Consider the following 21,119-nt stretch of genomic DNA (forward strand, 5'->3'; position numbering starts at 1 on the left):
ACCAGTGATATTGTGATATTACTCAAACGTAGTATATATTGGTTAAAATACAACTATCAAGTCAACTTTTAAATGTCGGGTTTCATATGCCATAAAAAAGTCAACCGAAATCGTAGTAAAGAAAACGTTTTTTTTTCTCATAAATATAAATTTAAAATATATATATATATATATATATATATATATATATATATATATATATATATATATATATACATATAATTAAACAAGACAATATATATTTAATTAGAATAAATAAATACTTAAATGAGGTCTCGAGGAAAATGTAGTACAGATTCGCTTTTTTCTTACTGTCTTGTATAAAATTCAATTAATTTTAATTTTAAATTAATGCTAGATCAGTGTTTATATTATTCTCATTATAAACTTTTGCGAGGGTAAATTTTTCATTTATTAATAAAATTGTTATTTCAATTAGGAGCGTATACATCTTGCCTGACGTCACTCTAAGTCATAAAGTAGTTTATAGAGGTTTGAAAGTGGGCTAAGTATGCGTACAAATGAGTTAAAAAAAAACCAACTTGAGTTCGTGGGTAGGATGTTATAAAAAAAATGGAAGCTCACAAAATGAAATGCTTTTACAATTTATCAATTATTTGAGATGAAATAATTTCGTTGAAAATGAATTTTTCATGTAATTTATAGAGTGCGAAGTATGAGTTGAGTTATATAATGTTGGATATCAGCTTTAAGGTAAATTCGCTTGAATCGTCTGTAATCAGTACAGGGAATTCGGGTCGCACTTTTCATTTATTCATTCGCGAAGACTTTTTTAAAAAACAGAAAAAGATAAATAATAGAATGGGACGGGATTTACTTTTACTTAGAGAATGTAATAAAGTGTAATTTAATTTGTAATATCATGCACACATAAAAATGAGAACAAAAAGATTGAAACAGTACAAATAAAATAGGATTTTCTCATCAACTATTTGAAAGAGAAATTTAATTACTAACTAGTGTTCTTCATTACATGGCGACAGATCAAAACGAGTGGCTCTTACACCTTTTTAACTCATCAAAACCCGTTGAAATCCACTGATCAAAGAACACAAAAACTATTCTCACAAATGTAATTTTTTTTTCACACATTTCCGCTATTTTTTTCAGCTAATCGATTACAAATTAAATTAATTAGAAAGTCTCATTGTACTGTAACAAATCAGGAGAGAATCCGGAGTAAATACAGATTTTATTTCAATTCGAATTCAGTCCGTCATTCGAAGTTTAAATATTTAAATAAATTTGGATTTAATAGAAACAGCTGATCATTACACTGAGAAAAAAAAATACTTTTGTTAAGAACATTTACTTGATACAAGAACATATATTCTTGATAATTTTCAAGAATATATAATTTTGTCTCAAGAATTCGTAGAATTGAAGGAAATAATTTTTATTTAATTCAAGTAAAGCTATTCTTTTGTTTACTCATAATATAATATCAAATTCATATAATAACAAAAATAAATTTGATGCTCTTTTCTCAAGAAATTGATAATTAATAATAATAAAATAAATATTTTGAACGGATTTCTTGAACCAAGAAATTCTTGTTTCGAAAATAGTACTTTTTTTTCTCAGTGTAGAAACATAATTATTTCAATAAATAATTGATTCAAATACTAATAATTAAACTTGAAATATTATGTTTTTAATTTATAAAATGTTTTAGTAACTCGTTAAATTATAATTTCATATAAATAATACATAGTGAAAATATTAAATTATTGTATAGCTACGGTGAGATAGTTTTTATGGGATAGTTTTATTATCACACGGGTCACAATATCTAGCCTCAATCTAGCCTCATCGAACCCAAGTAAGCCTCAATCCAGCCTCACTGAGAAAAAAAAGCATTTTGAGCCTCTAATGATATTCAAAAAGCCTCAATGAGCCTCAAATAATGCTCAGAGTCTTAGCGAGCCTCAAATAGGGATCAAAGAGCCTCAAATAACACTAATCAAATTTAAATTACATTTTAAATTTCATAGTAGAGACTAGGTTCATTTGAGGCTCATCGAGGCTTATTGAGGATGCTTGAGTATTATTTGAGGGTCATTGAGACTTTTTGAATATTTGAGGCTCGAAATGCTTTTTTGTCTCAGTAAGGCTGGATTCAGGCTTACATGGGTTCATGAGGCTAGATATCATGACCCGGGCAGCTGGTTATAATTTTTAAAAATAATTTCGCGTGAATATATGGAAAGGGAGCTCGTACTCAATATAAATGTCAAAATATCAAAGATCTAAGCTCACTATGTATTAGTAATTTTTTTTATAATTAATATTTTCCGAAACTTCTCTTTGGAGTGAAATTTACTCCGAGGTAATTAAATAAATAAAAAATCATCCACTCCACGTTCACTCCTCAAATTTCTTACAGTATGAAAATATAAAATAATTAATTATTAAAAATCGAATTTTACATAAAAAAAATTAGCTATTAAATTTATGAATTAAAAACCAATTTTCGATAAGTAAATAAAAAGTTGGAATAAAAAATATGATTGAATAAATTTATTCGTAACTATTTAATAAATCGCGCAAGATCTGAATTTATATGACTATTGAATATTTATGATCAAGTCCAGACTTTTAATATGTATTCATTTGCAAGAGATTTGATTGCATTTTAGATTTTCCAAGAGTTTCAGGTTAAGTAAATGCCAGAATTCACAAAGTGTCTATGGTCATTTATATGTAAACTAACTTAGATATATATATATAAATTAACAGCACAGAATCAAGCAAAAGACGGTGATTTTTGATTTATGATATGCCATACTATTTATTTTATCAAAGAGCTTCTTCAAACAACTTTGCATTGTTTACTGTCCTTTGTAAATCAGTTTCACCCGCTAGAGTGCTAATATTCTCTTTTGAATAAAAAATGATAAAAAAAGTCCTTAAGAGCTTGATAACACGGAATTTGCATATCAGTTTCTGAAAATCATTTATGCAACGTCACGAATCTTGTGCACACCTCAAAGACGACATTCAGTCTGACAGTTTACAAATTTACTAAGTGATACAGCTCGTTACCTATAATATTACCTTATTAGATATCGCCTTGTATTAACAAGATTTTTCGTTATATAACAGCAAATTTATTTACTCCACTGTTTATCTTTGTTGTTTACTTTTCTTTGTTTATTATTAATCACCACAGTAAACAAAATTGTTTTCATAAAAAATATTTAAATTTATTTTATATGGTTCAGTGAATGTAGTTTATATTTATTTTATACTTTTCATAGGAACGGAATGCGTTTTATTGATTTTTGTAATCATCAAAAAAGTATTATTTTTATTATATTTATTTGTCGCGAAATATATAAAAAGTATATATACACGGTTGAAAAATTTATAAATTGTTTAGTCGTGCGTGCGCAGACATGTCAAATGCCGCTGTTTACTGCTGATGTAATTACTCCTAATTAATGTTAACAAGATGATGTGAAATCTTAAACAATCCCGCATGAATGACTTCTAAGAATTGTCTAGTTCAAATTCCATTAGATTAAGTTTACTGTAAACTATCAAATTTAATGAAATTACTTGGGAATTGCTGGATTCCATTTAAAACCTTGCAATAACTGACTTTATTTTTATAATTAAATTTATTTTTTATTTTTATTCTTCCGTAAAAATCTTTATTTTTATCGATTTCCGCTCTCTAATTTCTGTAGAAAAAAAAATAGCCGTTCAATGTGTGCTAACGCTCTGCAGATTCTGTGTCAATTTTTACTTTTCATTGTAAGTTAATTTTATTAAATTTTTAGTTATTTTTAATAATTATTTTACTGTGCTTTTGTTATGGTACTGAAGTTAGCCGTCGACTAATAATTTTTGAATTTTTTTTAAAACATTAAATAATTAAAAAAAAAATACTTTAAAAAATTGCACTTATAGTTTTTTAAATTTTCTACATGTTTATTTTTTTTTTTTTTTTTTTTTTTTGTAAAATGTGGATTTAAAAAAATTAATTGTGTAATATTTGGTTACATATTTTCAAAAATACGAAATTTTTGATGCAAATAAAAAACTTGATACCTGACACTTTTCATAAACGTTTCATTAAGGACACACTTAAAATAATTAAACGATTTTTTTTTTGGGTAAGTCGTGAACTCAAAGCTCTGATATTCAAGAGCAAAAGGAAAAAAAAGTTTGAAATAAAAATGAAGAGTAACCTGCAAATAAGTAATGCGAAAAACAGAAGTTTATTGTCGCCGCAGCAGATAAATATTGAAGATTGAGTGTTACAACGAGCGGCAGATGTTTTATAGTGAGATTAGCAAGTACTTTCTGAGATGTTTATTTATCATTGTTACGTAAGAAATGAAAAACAATAAAAAATAAAAAATAAAGAAAAAGTCGATGTGTGAGGGCTGTAAAAACGTTAGCATGCGGGCTTACATCACTTGCAAGAGTATTTTCCAAGTTGATCGTAAATATTTTTATGACTAAGAGTAAATTCGTGTATGATATACCGCTAGATACAAAATTACGTGCGCATATGTGGGCAGAAATATTTTATCTTGAGTAAATAATAATGAATGGCTTATAAAAATTATTTCAACATATTTATGTATTTTTAACATGATTGCATTTATTAGTGTGAATAAATCATAATAAAAAAAAAGAAAGACAAAGTGATTAAAAATAAATATTGCAATGAATTAAAAGTGGATAAACAATAATAATATAATACAAAAATAAAAAATTCATAAAGGTACGTTGAGGAAGTAACAACTAGTTCACTGATGCGTTCTACAGTGTCGACGAATCCGCATTCAACTATACAAAACTCAACAATTTATAAATTCCTTCACTACATATAGATATATGTATGTATATATATGTGTATATAGGTTTTCCACGAAACTTTTGGCGTTCTACTTTTTGCATAGTTCAAGCCAGACGACGAGAGGTTTTGGCCACCCAACTACTCTCCACAAAGCTCGTGGTTATTAACGATCAACTGTCTAAGCCGATTTTATACTCTTCGAAAATAAAATAAAAATGTAAAAAAAAAAAAAAAAAAAAAAAAATCTCGTGTACAAGTAAAAGAGCCTGAAGAGCAGCAGTGAAGTCAGCCAAGTAAAAGTTTGCCAAAAAAACTTGACTTTAAATATACTAAAAAAATATGTTTAAAAAAAAAATTATCGAACAGAAATTTGTTTTTTCAAGAAGCTAAGTTTCCTAGTCATATATGACTTGCAAAGTTTCAATTTTTCAGTAATAATAATAATAATATTTATTATAAATTGTTTTTACGATTAAATAGATTGTCTAAAAAAAAGGAGATAAAGAACTTTGTTGGAAAATAAATTAAAAAAGAAATAATGATAATAATTTGATTAAAGACATTGAAGGACATTTTGTCTTTTTACTTTTTATACTGCAGTAGAAATGTGTATAGATTTCTCAAGTGGTTGATTGGAAAGGAGAGCAAATATCGGTGACGAATAAACGGAATGGCACAGTTGGTAATATCATCGAATATTTGACCGCACGTACAGCAAAAAGACAGAGAAAGAAAGAGAGATAGAGAGAGAGGAGGACAAGCAGTGGCTGTGTGCTGGTAACATGTAATGTCGCTTCGTCTCGTTCACTTACCACGAACGAACAATATCTCACAATAACAGCAGTCGAAGCATGAGAGCACGCTGTGGTACTGGTTCTGCTGCTGCTGAATACAAGGGGAAGAGAGCAAGTAGTGAGGCTGTACGTCTGTGCTGTTGCTGAACAGCAGTAGTCAACCAGAAGTACAGAGAAACCTGGCACCACGTGCTGTACCAACTTCACTACGCTCTTCCAACTAGTAGTACAAGTGTTGGCCAGCCGAACACGTGAGCAAAAAAAGTAAGATGGTAATAATAGGTCAGGTTTTCCTATTTTTTTAATGTATAGGTCCACATTTCTGGTGGTGGGTTCGGTTCGGTGTATAGGAAAGTAAACCCAGAGTATGGAATAGAAGTTATATTCTAGGGGCGCACATATGGTGTGTGACAAGAATTGGAAATAACGCAAGCGACATCACGTTACAACTCATAAATCCCAGTTTGACCTTTTCGCTATTGCCCGTAGGTTTACTATCCTTTTCTCTTTTCCTCTCTTACACACTATATCACCAGTAGAATTAAATTATTGATAAAACTTGTCGTGTCCGATTTTTTAATTCTACTTCTTCTACGAACTTTTATGTTTTTATTATTTTTTTTTTTTTTACTTATTTCTGTTTCATAACTTATCAGTTTTCTACCGATCAAGTTAATCCATTTATATATATATTCAATTACAATAGACATTTTTTATTGAATAATATTTGATTACATATAAGAATGTTATATTATTTTAATTTTTTGCTCGCCATTTTTGAAACTTTAATAACATATTTTTTTTTATATTTAGTTAAGGTAAGAGACCCAGTACCCGATCACTCAAATATTTATATATTTATATTTACTAAATTTTACTTAAATATACAAAGACATGGAGTGATTGGGTCAGATATTAGGTCTTTTACCTTATTAGCTTACTTTTCAAATTATATATACATATTAGTGATGTAAGGCAGAGAAATAGCCTGACAATTATCTAGAATTATCTGAACAATTTTTAGACAATTGACATCAATTAATCAACGGTCATTTTTTAAGTTGAATTGCAATTTTCAGGCAAACTTGATTTAGCCTAAAAAATTATTTTATGAAAAATTGACCGAAAATTTTTTTACCGCCATTTCGCATCTACATAGAAGCCTAGGTAGCACACTTGCCTTTGTGACATCTATAAGATATCAGTTTTTAGGCTATTTTTTGACTTGTCGATAAAGCATCAATATGTTGACAAAACGATCGGAAATTTAAATCACCGAAAAAATACCTACTTAAAAGACTTAATACAAGTGTCGACAAAAAGTAAATTACAAATAGTGGTAAAATAAGTCATCTAAACGACTTTTCAATTGACACGAGACAGGAAAAACAACACAACTCGTCTTCGGAACCAACATTTGCATGTCGTATTCATACCAAAAAAGATGATTTTGAGACAAAAATAAATTTGTCTTCTCCTTCTAGAAGACATCTTAAAGTTCACTCTGTGCACTTGGGAGTAAAGAAAAATTTTTTCGAACAAACAAATCGAATGTTGTTAAGTGATACGACTTGCAATTTACTTACAATAACATCCAGAAAATTATTTTATAAAAATTATGACCAAAAACTTTTTGATTAATAATCAGACTGAACATAAAATTGACGTTAATTTCGCATCACTAAAATACACACATATTTGAATATTTTTTTTTATGACAATTAATTTTTTTACCATAAATGATTCACAATTCCAATTGGTTTAATATTTAATTAAACAAACTCATTTATTGTGTCCCAACTATCAATAGCATTTACTTCTATATTTAATTATTGAGTTTATAAAACTAAATAATAATAATAATAGCCTATCTTATTAATCCATTACTTTAATTAACCGATTGAATTAATTATAAAAGTATTTTATCATTTGAATGTTAATTTAATCAATCAACTTTTCAATGAATAAATTAAATAAATTAAAAAGTTTTTTGAATTTATATAAATGTCATTTAAAAGTTATTCTATTTAAAAACGAGTATTTAATTTTCTTCATTTATTTATTTTTAAACTTAAAACATTTGAATATACATAATTACTTCGTGCAATAATTAATGATGATTTGAATTTGCTAAATCTGACAATAGTTACGTTAAACAATCAAAACGTCTACGTATATTTAAATACATGGGCGACTACGTGTTTAGTTATCAATACTACGTAATTGTGAAATTATTGATTCATGTGCTCGTTGCAATTACTGTATATTACTTGTTGAACATACTGAAACGCAAAGTTATTCAAGTACTCAAAGTTTTTCTGTTAAATAAACATCCGTTCGTATTATATTTTTATCATTAATTATTTAGTTCAACAATATTTTATAGGTTTTTTTTTTATCAAGTTATGAAATTCAATAAACTTCAGCTATGAAGTTTTTAAACAAATTTTTTTTTAAATAAAAAAAATTTTTTTTTTAATTTTTTTATAAATTAAAAATTCATAGTTTATTCCAACGCTCAGTCTTAGGGTTAAGGAGGGGGGAGGGGGAGCAAAACGGAGTACTTCCAAAATTTAAAAAACAAATAATTTTTTAAAATGATTTTTAAAAATTTCAAAAACACTTTTGTAAATATAATTGAGGATTATTTTGAATTTTTTGTTGATAAACTTTTTCAAAAATTGAATGTCAGTTAAAAAAAATTAATGACTTATGTTTTATGTGAAAAACAATTAAAAATTTCTCTATCTTCCTTTGCGTCTAATACTTATGTAAAAAGTAATTTTTCTTGATGTAAATTACTTACAAAAAAATTTAATATAATCAAATTTATTTAATATCCAGAATTTTTTTTTCGCCTTTTTTAAGCGGTACTTCATTTTTTCCACAAAAATGCATTTTTTCTTTAACGGCAACTAAAAATTTTTTCTATTTACTTTGAATATCATTAAAAAAAAAAATTTTTACGTATTTGAGTCCTCGAAAACTTAGTATTTCCTTAAGTATCCCGTATTAACCCCCCTCCGCCCCTATATGATTTTATTTTAAGTGTTCTTGTCGCTAATTATTTACTTCTTAAGGCACTTATTTAAAAAAAATATTTAAACCACAGTTTTAGTTTTGACTACTATTACTGACAACTTACAGCGGAAATGTCGTGAAACTTAAAAAAATAATTTAGCATTTTTCTTTTGTAGCGAATTCAAATCATTTATTTAAAAAAAATTTTTAATAATAAATGAAAACATTAGTATAAATTCAAGTCTTGAAATTATATTTTGTAGCGGATTTACTTTCAAATATTGCAGACAAACGATTATTAAAAATTTCCATATCAATATTACAGAGGTAAAATTTGTTTTTTTACCTTTAGGTTATCGACAAACCATAAAAATATATCTTCGTAAAATAAAGATTTGAAATTTTATCCGATAGTTAAAAAGTGCACGACTGAAAACTTTATAATCTTATTTAAATTTTTTTCTTTTTCATTTTTTAAATTCTACATGAGTAAGTGGCTTTCATAGAAATGAACTGGAGAGTAAATAAAGTTTTTTTAAAATTATTTATCGATATAAAACAAATCAGTACCACGGATATAAATTTCAATAATTAAATTTACATGAAGATATATCTTCATTTTCAGTCGCAAATTAGTGCAATTTTTTTTCCAAACGACCAATTTATATGATAGAATTGATCAAATAGTAATTATATAATGATTTAGTTAAGATTCATATAAATATCCTACTGATGATATATATGTGGTATTAGATGTCAGGTAAACATTTATTTAGGTCGAGTAAATAATCTCTGGTTACCTTGACAATATCATTCGCCCAACTTGATTATTGATAGTAATGAATACATATATACCACCAATTTATCATACGTTATATAAATATGTAACGCTGCTGACTGACAGAATCATTTCAAATTAATTACTTAGATCGGATAATTCAAATATGGAATTATTTTGAAAATATCAATTTATATTTATTTCCAGAAATTGATCACAATTTTTAATTTGATACCCAACATAGGGGGGGGGGGCAAAAGGGGGAAGGGTAGGGAAAACTGGGTATCCCCAAAATTTGGTGAAGAAAAATTTTTTGTTTTGTCTAATTACTGTATATCCGATATTTTTGAGCATTTTAAGCCCTACGCATGACACCTGGGGTAAAATGGACCAGCCCGAAAATCGAAAAAATGATTCTATCAAATTTTTATAGTCAAATTAAGAAAAATTAAAATGTTAATTCGTTTTTCGGCTGATTTCCTGTAGTTGGGGCAAATTTGGCCACCAAAAATATTCGAAAATAATATTTTATTTTTTAAATGATAACAATTCAATTAAAAAAAAAAAATATTTATGATTTTTTGGAGGGGGGCCTCTCTGCCCCGAAAAAAAAAATTTTTCTCCCTTCGTATCCACCAATGATGTGAAATGTAATTTTTCTGTGTGTATTTAACATAATAAATATTTAATTTAATGAAATTTGATCAACTTTCAGAAATTTTTTTTTTTCAACTTTCTCAAAGGGTACCCCATTTTGCGCGCCAGAAAAAAAAATTTTATTTATAAACAGCAGCTATAAATTTTGTCTATTTACCTTGAATATCATTAAAAACAAAAAGATTTGGTGTATTTTAGTCATCGAAAACTTAGTATTTCCATAGGTACCCCCTTTTACCCTCCCTCCCTCTCTACTACTACTACTCCGCGAAATTTTATAGTTGACTAAATATTTCTAGTTTCTGTCTAACGGGCAATAAATAATTTTGAATAAAAACTTTTGGCTGCATCTTTGGTGTTTATTAACTCAACAACAATGGGAAAATAAATGAAGATAATGAACGAAAATAAAAGCATATATTTATTACAATGCACTCAAGAGTAATAATAATTCGCATTGTATCACACGGATTTATCTAAAGTTAGAAGGACAGCTGTTGCTTCGCAGGTGATATACATAGCAATAGGCCACACGCGGCTCTGCTATAATGCTGTATACATATAATGCACACTATCTACACAACACAGACTAAACATACATATATATATTCACATACACAGCATAACAACGACTAGAACGGCACTTGGTTGATATAAAAGAGCAGAACAAGTGATAAAGATAATTTTAAAGTTTAACAAAGAGTACTTTTAATATCTTATATTATCAAGATGTCGATAAATCTCTGTTTTAATAAAAGGCCCACTCGGATCGTTATTCAAGAATGTTAAACCCGCCGATAATTTTATTGGATATCAGTTTATCGCCGCATTTAAATCTCCGCTAACCCACCAAATTATTAATGAACGATCCCATTTATAGTTACCTGTTGTATAACATCAAATTATATCTTTTCAACAATTATATTACTGATATCCTATAATTACATTATAACAGTAACAATAATTATAATTTTTTATTAAAGGAATCACGGCTTCCCAGGTCTACTTAATTGACAAAATATTTTTTTTAATGACAGTTAATAATTATAATAATTTATTGTTGAAGAAAATTTAAATATAGTATAGTATTTAAGGAAGTACTAAGTCTTCGAAGATTCAAATACACTGAATGATATTCAAAGTAAATAGAAAAGATTTTAGTAAAATTTGTTTGCAAGTAATTTACATAAAGAAAAATTATATTTTACATGATTATTGAGTACAAAGAAAAAAAAAACAAATTTTTAATAGTTTTTATCACAAAAAAAAAATTATTAATATTTTTTAACTGATAATTGATTTTTTAAAAAGTTTAACAAGAAAAATTCAAAATAACGCTCAATTATATTTACAAAAGTGATTTTGGAATGTTTAAAAACCATTTGAAATATAAAATTTTTTTTACAAATTTTGGGGGTACCCTCTTTTGCCCCCCCCCCTTTCTCTATATATATATTTTGATAGGTTTTAATGGTTGTTTATTGTAAATTAACTGATAGACTTTGGATCTCTTCAAATAATTTTTATTTTGTAGTGATATTTCGTGAGTCCATTACTCACGTCCTCAGATCACAAATATAATTTAATTATAAAATTTTAATTTTAACTTAAAATTAACAAGTGTTTTTATATATATTTTTTACTTACATTTATTGAATAGAAAAAAAAATTCTTTTTAAGTTTTATATTTTGTTGTTTCTGTCATTTTAATTAAAAAATTTAATAATGATAATAATAATAATAATAATAATAATAATAATAATAATAATAATAATAATAATAATAATAATAATAATAATAATAATAATAATAATATAATCCATTGCAATTTAAGCATCTGAATTATCTGAATAGAAATTCAATGACATCTAATATACGTTATCGACAACGTACGTACGTTGTCAGTGACGATATGACTTGCACACTACTGTACACAAGCTTACATATATATAGATATATACAATAGTCTAAAGCCACAAGTACTATCACCAGGAATAGTAGGATGTGGTCTTACAAAGCCTGGTACGCGCCAATCAGTCCAGGCGTTTCGCTTGTGAAATTGGGTCGTTCAAGGATGTGCAATACGATTAACAAGGTTACATGCTACATAAATCAATATGCCACTGACTTATTTATATATAACCAGTGGCTTATGTCGTTTTATATGGTTCAAAATTAAAATTACCATCTTAAATTTAATATAAACAATTAAATTAGCTAATAAATTCAGACCCTAAAACTCGAGTTCCATAGCAGTTTATTTATTATTAAAACCTATTTAGAACTAAATGTGCTTAATGAAATATATATTTAGTACGTATAAAGTTTTGAATCGCCCGAGGGCAAAGAGTGGCCCATCGAAACCACATCAACAACTGAGCTTTTGATAGTCTACACCAGCTATTGAATTTCATTGCGTTTTTATGAATGGCTCTTCGGATGACATAAAAGGAATAACGGAGGTAAAAAAAAATAAAACAATCATTTTTTCTATTTGATAAATAGAATATTAATAAATTAACCAGCGCGTCATTAAAAATAAAAATAAAAAAAAAACCTGAATAATTTAAGAATTAGATGGTATTTTTCTTGCTTCCTGCCTCAATAATACTCATGTATACTCATTTTCCGATCCCCTTCTATCAGCCTTTAGCTTCTCGGCAACCCGCTAGCTTTGACCTAATTCCGCGGTAAAATATAAAGTAGGGTAAGGTATTGATATTGTTCGCGCCGCAAACATCAGTATGGGATGTTCTCTCTTTCACTTTCCTCATTTTGCCTACACTTAGCCCGTCTATCTGTCTGTGTCTATCTCTGTTCGTTTATTTATTTATTTCTTTCTTCTATTCTCCCTCATATCTCTTTTTATTCCGTGCACCCTATTTGTACACGTATTTTTCTGTTTTTCTGTCCTGCGTTAACGAGCGCTGGAAAACGGCGAGCTTTGTACTGTGCACCAGACTGTGACTCCATTCGAGACACATACGACGATGTTCGTTCTCTTGTGTAACTTCACGGTGATCCATGTTGTATATTTTGTAGCATACACATAGCCCCGTTCCATTAACCCAGTAAAATAAAGTTAAACAATAAAAAAATAAAATATATATATATATATATTCGTATAAAAATATATGGTATTGCTAAATGTATTGTAGTAAGTAGTCAAGCCAAAATACTTTCTCGGCACTTGACTACCACGTTTATTGGTTTTAACATTTTATTTCTGCATGTCCAATTTTCTACAGCATTTTTTACAATAAATATCCAGACTTATTTGCAATTAAATTAAATTATTTTTATTTCATTTTGGTATCATTTATTCACTTGCTGTTTATTTCCAATGATAATAATTTACTTGATGGTATTACAGGACGAGAAGAATCAGTTACTTATCACCAATTTGTGGCTAAAGCTGGTGAGTAATTGCTAATATTTATTTTATTAATTAGTTAATTGATGAGTACAATGTAAGCTTGACATAAAAAAGTCAGTGAAAATATTGCAAATCAATGAAAATTTACTGCAAATCAGTCCCGAGTTAGAACTGATTGAGTTAGTGATATATTTGGAACTATTTGTGTAGTAAATATTCATTAATTAGAGTACTTTTTACTGATTTATCATAAGAGAGTATGTCTAAATATATTTTGAACGTTAGAATGACTTTCAAACCAAAAATATTGTAGTAACAAATTATTCGTTTATATATTTATTCAGAAGTTTATTAAATAACAGGATTTTTAATTGAATTTAAATCATTAAAAAGTCATTTGACGTTTAAATGCATGATAGTAACGATTGCTATCAATATCGACGTTCTAATTAGCAAAGTGTCTAACTGACTATTTTTCGCAGGTGATTGTGTGCAATTTTCAGATACTAATAATCAGAGAAAAAATCATTTGAGTAACCTTGACAAAAATACAATACATATACTAGATATAGAATTGATTTTTAGATGAAAAAAAATTTTTAACTTCCTTTTTTTCGCATAAATGGAGGATTTTCTGAAATGGAGTTAGACCATTTGCTAATTAGAACGTCGATATAATAAATATTGTCATCATTATTGATACAGTAGGACCTCGTTATAAGACTGTTAGTTTTTCTCAAACTACCGCGATACTTCGTTTATTAATAAGGCAGCAAATAGTCTTATAACAAGGTCCGACTGTAGTGATTAAAATTCAACGATATTAATAGTTATCGTCAATGATATTTATTCTATGGTAAATAATTTAAAAAGTACTATGGCGCATTTTGTAACCATTGGAGATTTTTGACGACAATAATTTTCGTTGAATTATCATCCCGCTCGGCATGAGTGTCAGAGAGACATCTTATTGGTATTATAAAGTTATCTAAAAAATTATGACATCTTTCTGATGTCAAAAAGGTATTTTTCTGACATTCATGCGGAGCAAGATCGTGTAAGAAGAAACAAAGTGGTTTATTGGTTTAAATTTTTGTAGAGTTAAATAAAAGAATGAAGATAGTTTTGAAATAAAGTTGAAATGAGGATCTCGAAGTTTTTAAGTACTGTTAAAATATTACGTGAAAAGATGAATAAGTGGTAAAACTGTTTGAATTTTGAAATTTAAAAATTGTAAAATTGAGAGTTGCATTTTAACAAATATTAGTTTTACTATCATTCAATAGTGTTTTCATCCACTGGAATCTAGAGCTATTGAAAAATATAAAATATTAAAAAAATGAGAAGCTTTTCTGCTTTAATATCTAGAGGTTTAAGTACTCATCTGTCGTTACAAGAACAGTAACGCGCAATGACCTAAATTTGATATTGACGATTAAGGCAAGGACATTTACCTTTTTTTTATTATTATTTTAGCCAAACTAATCATCGATTGTATTTTAAAATTCTCGTTATATTTTTAATTTCATTCAAATTTAAACAAAAAAAATCAGCATAAAACGTCAGCTTTTTTTTTTATACCAACATTTTTATTTATTGATTCAGTGAGATTTTAAATTATCGCCTCGTTAGACGCCACCGTGAGAGTTTTCAATTTGCATATGTCCACACACACTGTCATCCATTTAATGGTCATTAAATCATTACGGCTCGTAACAGTTCGTTGGTCAAACAAGTGTATTGGTTTGTTATGCTAATCGATTTTAGTTTGTGACCAACTCCCATGTGTACTAATTTTTATTTTTGTAACATTTCTTCATACCAATATTTATTTTTATTCTCTCTTTTCAAACTATCAAATTTATACCTCATTTACATCAATAATGAAAAGTTAAATTGCGCGAATTTACAAACAATTTATTATTATTTTTTTTTACCTTAACTAATTAACTGTAGGATTAATTAATCGATGAAATAATTTATTATATTAGCTTAAGTCGATGATTTGATACATATATTAATTTTATTTTTACATTATTCACTAATTATTCATAATGATATCGGTAAATATTGTTCAAGCAAACAAATTATTAGTCGATTTTAATTAAATTTTTTTTAATAACCTATTTATTCATTGATAAATAAAATATTATCTAATTATCATCGATTTGGTATAAAGTAAATTATTTAAAATTAAAAAAAAAAATTAAAACTCTAAACAAAGTGATGCTGCCATTGGGCAAATTAGGCTGGATAGAAATTTAAAAAAAGGAGACATCTTTTTATATTCAATTATGTAATTAGTATTTTTGTTGAATTAATAAGCTCACAGAAATTTAGTCATTTATAAATTTGAACTTTAGTAAAGCATTAATTTATTCATATTTGAAATGCATGTAATATAATTTCGGTTTATACATATTGTTTCCAATATATATAATAGATTCATTGATGCTTTAGAAATCTTTACAAGCAAGATTTATGAAATCGTACTATAGTTTTATACATATGTGTATAAAGTTATATATTATGAATATCCAATTTAAATTTATTAAATGTAGAACCATTGTCACAGTTATGATAACACATATAATTACTCGAACCATATACGGAAAGGGCGGGCAAAGTGAACCACCCCCAAAAACTGGTAAAAGAATTTTCTTTTTTTCAAAGTTTTTTGTAATCATCATTTTTGATTCTTATCATTAGAGTAGAGGTATTTTGGGCCACCTGAAGACCAGTTTTGGACACTTGAAAAATTTCAATAAAATAATTTGTAAAAGACGCACTGACATGATTAATTTTTTAGATGTGTTCAAGAATATTATCACCACATTATTGTAATAGAAATTTCTCAAATTTTTTTATATCAATTAAAATAAACCATTGAATATCCAAAAATGGAGAAGTGGCCACAAATGGTACTTCTACTCTATTTTTGTTCAAATTTGAGTGTCTCAAAATTTTTCAGTGAATGTATTGTTACCCACAAATATATATACGTAAAAAAGTGAACTATATAAATTGAGAATGACAAGTAATATAATGATACAGTGATCAGTAAATACTATCATTCTAAATAGTAATTTGTTTATTTATTATCAAAACGTGAATAATTACAGGATAAGTATGAAAATTTATTGTCTATGTCAGAAAAATTTGAACTTTATAAATCGTAACTGACACTTAGAAAATTGACGGCACGTATTATAAAATTCATTATTTGGAATGTTAAAATTTTTGATGTTTATTTTTTTTCGTGTATGGCGTCTATTTTGCTGTAACTAAATTTTCTATAAGTTATGTATCTTCAGTAATTTTTGTTGGGTATCTTTATTTACCAACTATTGCTTATCTCTTTTTCTATTCAGATTAGACATGAAAAATTTTACTGCAGTAATTTTTTCCAAATAAAAAAAAAAATAAATAATTTTCTTTTACTCTTTTTTGAGGGTGGTCATTTTTACCACCCGTAAAAAAAATGTTGTCTGAGCAACTAAAAATTTAGTTTAATTGCTTCAAATGGTAGTCAAATAAAGAATATCCAGCGTATTTGAATTCTCGAAAATCCATTATTTCCTTAGCGGTCCCGTTGTGCTCGCTCTTCCCCTATTTATTTTGCTCAGTTAGAAATTTTGTGTATTTGTGTTAAAAAATTATTTGGTTAAATTTTTTGTGTTGATTGTCAACACAGAAGTCTGTTAATTCAACACCGTTCGTTTTATTTTATTTTAACACATTTTTATTTTTATGCCCGGGTCAAAAAATAACTTCATTTTGGCGTAACTATAAAAAATAAATTTAAAACAATTCCATAATCTCCCGATAATATAAATTATTGGTAATTTACTTCAAAATAATATTTATGATTTTTTTAGAAGAAAATTTTACATATAATTTATTAACATTTCTATAAAAAATCGTTTATACAAAAAAATGAAAAATGAATTGACGCTTGGCGAAGCAGACATAATTTTATTAATTTTTTGAATTCATTCCGTGAAAATAGTCATATTTTCAGTTACAAACTACAATCCATTCAAATTCGTTATTCATAATATATAAATTAATACATATTGTAATTGGATCAATCTGGTTTGTAAAGATTTATAAAGCACCAATGAATCTATTGTACGTACTGAAAACAATACGCATAAACTATAATAATAAATCTAACTGAGTAAAATATATATAAATATATATAACATAAATTGAAGAAAAAAAGAATTTTCCGATTTTTTTTTAATGATCGGATTTTATTAATATGAAATAACTATTTTTCTATTAAGATTAAGTGGAAAAAAATTACTCATATTGGCATATTTTTTTGGGCCTATTTTGCCTCTCTGGTAAAAGAAAAATTAGCAAAAAAAAATCTAAAGCATTTATTGAACCAGTTTCACATGAAGATAAATGATGTCAAGAATTAAATTGAGTTTCTTCAAATAATATCAATCGTTTTATTTGATTCAATATTTTTAACGTGATTTATATTAATCAAACAATGAATTACATATCAAGCTGATATTTTGTGAAGCAAAATTACAGTGAAGAGTAAAGAAATAAATGGAATGAAAATAACTAAATAAAAACATTTATTATTTTTCGTTGTTTTCTTGCACATGAAATTTAAATGAAAATTCATGGTTGAGTGACACGGGTACCAGAAGCTAAAGCTGAAAAGTCATGAAAAAGTTTTATAACAAGCGTGTTACATCTGAAACTTAGCATTTTTACGATTCTTCTTGGGTTTTTTCATGTCTTCCGCACGCGCCAACGAGAAAACAGATAGTCTAGTTTTTTTTTTATCTTCATCCTAGAAATATAAATGCGATACAGACACGCATACAGCTGATATTTTACGTGTTTCCAACATTAACTTTTTATCAAACTTAATTTTATTTTATTTCCAAAAAGAAAACTTTGTTTTTAATTATTAATATCTGAAAAAAAAACGGAGCGTCAGGAAGGACTTTGAAAATAATCTAAATATATGACTATTAATATTTTTATTTAAAGAAAATAATTTATCTCCTCATTGCCAAAATATTTTTTTTATTCTCTGATATTTAAAAAATATAAAAAAAAATTTGTAAGGCTTAAAAAAATATGAGACCGAAGATTTTCATATTTTTTCATTTGAATTCGTCCTGATTTTTTTTTATTGAAGGAAATTAAAGAACAAATTAAAATATATGTAATTGAATGATTAAACTCAGTGAATATCGATAAATTATTTCGGAACAATTAATTCAAACTATCGAATTTCGTCTTACGCCAGCGATCTTCCTTCCGGATGACATAAATAATTGCAAATAATTGTATTAGCTTATATACATAGTAAATATCATAGTAAATGGATTCAGGAATTTCAATTTCCTGTGACCTTTAATCAAGATGCCCAAGCTCGGTTGTATATTTATAGGTATATATATACGTATATATACATCTATATAAGAAGGAGAAGAAGGTAAATAAGAGTAAGTAAGAAGTAAACGCGTGAAATAAAGAAAAAGGACTGGTGAGGGAATAGAAAGCATGAAGAGTGGCTTCAGTGGTTCTTTCGTTCCTCACCCACTCTTTGCCTCCTCATTCTTAATACTTATAAAGTAAGTTCTGGAACCAATTAAATTGAAAACCTTCTCTAATCTCTTCAGGCGTTAACTCATCTCTTGTGAAATTAGTCCCAGGCCTCATAGAATCTAGACATCTTGGTTATATTCGAATTCATTTGATGCTTAGTTCAAACTTCGCTCTACCGATTTTCCCACTTCCTACTGCTTTTAAACTGATCTGCATTCACTTAATCATACTTTAATTCTTACATTAACTTGTTATTTATTCGGAGTAAAACTTTTTGAAATCCGAAACCATCAATACCAAAAAGTTCACTAAAACTTTATAAATGAATCTATCTTCCTGTGGATGTTTATTTACATTTCCATCTATGTTACTGATATTAAAGAACTTTTCGCTTCACCACAACTTCTAACTTTAAATAATTACTTAGTCAAAAAATTTCAATACCAAGTCGAAGCCAGCTATTCTCAAATTCACTGAAAATTTTATGAAGATTCATTCAAAATTAATTAATTTTAATCAAGATTTCAGTCATAATTAGTAGATTAAGTATAAAACTTTTGGCGCACATTCATTTTTTATTAAATTAGATGTAAATGTGTTTAAGGATTAGTCAAAATTTTTTAAACAAACTTGAAGCTTTTCTTGAATTTAGTTTTGACTTAATAAATGTCAGAGATTAAACTTAAGCTTATAGTACTCCGAGAGATTCTTAAGCTTCTAACAAATCCTGAGTCTTAACTACCTGCTTTTGATTGGTTTTTACTGATAGTTTCGTATAAAATTTTTAAATTAGGATCGTAATATTGTTCGAACTGGTGGAAAGCTTTAGTATTTGATTATTCGCTTCTACCTTCTAAAAACCATCATAAATTACGAAATTTAATATATTTTCAACTGGTAAATTAAAAATTTTAACAATAGAATGAAACGTCTAATTATTGAAAAGAAGTCCATTATGAATACCCGATTTTATATACAATCGTATAATGAATAGGGGATGAAATGTATGTGAAGCTTTCTTTCTAAACACCTGATTAGCTAAAGACTGCAGTAAAATGTACACAATTTACGCAGCAGTATAAATTAAAATATATCTTTGAAAATCCGGAGTGAATAAGGAGCTGATGACTGTGTATTTATTTAATTTCCTGGAGTGAAATTAATTCTTAAAGTTTGTTTTAATATTAAAACTCCGAATCGGAGTAAATGCGGATTGAAATGAAATCCAGATCACTCTGAAATTACTCCGTTGGAAAAATAAACTCCCTATTCACTCCGGAAATTTTTTACTTCGGAACTCCGAATCTGAGTGAATTCGAATTTAAATAAAACTCTTAATCACTCTGAATTCACTCCCGATTTTTAACAGTGTATACATTGGAAGAGCCTAAAACATAATGAGAGATGATAATCAGTAAGCAGAGCTAAAAAAATCCGATCGACATACAGAGATGTCTAAAGATTTTCCAGGCATATGTTCTGTAAAAGTTCCAGAACTCAAAGAATTTTTTCCCTACAGTATTTTCTATTATTTTACATTGGAAGAGCCTCGAAAATAAGGTGGAATGATAATCAGTAGTAGAACAAAAAAAAAAATAATCAATCGACACATAGGAGAGATGTCCAGGTAATTTCTAGACATGTGTGTGTAAATGTTCTAGGATAGAAAAATTCTTTTTCCTCCAGTATGCCAAAAAAAGGAGATGAAGTATATGTAGTCTTTTTTTCCAACATCTGATCGGCTAAAGACAGCATGAAATATATACACCATTTACATAACAATACACATTGAAATAAATGTACGGAAATTTACATTAACGCGCTTGCGCGCGAAACTTGAATTTCAGTTTGACGGAAAGGGAATGGTTGAACAAAAAAAAGAAAAATTAGTCAGGAATCTGACTACAGCTTGAAAATAACTGTCAGTTCCATGAAAATTATATAGCATGTCTATAATTGGTACACTCTGGTGATTATTTGAAATGCTTTATGTTTATATTAAAAGCGATTGATTAAATTAGAATATGCATAAAAAAAACTGATATTAAATAATAAATATAAGGATATATTGTTAAT

At 27.3% G+C, this 21,119-nt stretch overlaps 1 protein-coding gene across 4 annotated transcripts in view; it reads left to right on the forward strand.

The window, feature by feature from the left end:
* The window catches only part of LOC103580703 (neuronal acetylcholine receptor subunit alpha-7), an 84,480-nt gene that overhangs the window by 38,589 nt on the left and 24,772 nt on the right, over positions 1 to 21,119 (forward strand). For 3 of the 4 annotated variants that reach the window (XM_053737201.1, XM_008562565.3, XM_053737202.1), the window contains one exon: positions 13,458 to 13,502. In XM_053737201.1, coding sequence (XP_053593176.1) covers positions 13,458 to 13,502 — 45 coding nt within the window. Of the gene's footprint in view, positions 1 to 12,479; positions 12,547 to 13,457; positions 13,503 to 21,119 lie in introns of those variants that run through there. The other variant, XM_053737200.1, reaches the window with a different exon arrangement.

This window comes from Microplitis demolitor, chromosome 3 (genome assembly GCF_026212275.2).
Source record: "Microplitis demolitor isolate Queensland-Clemson2020A chromosome 3, iyMicDemo2.1a, whole genome shotgun sequence".
Lineage (NCBI taxonomy): Eukaryota > Metazoa > Arthropoda > Insecta > Hymenoptera > Braconidae > Microplitis > Microplitis demolitor.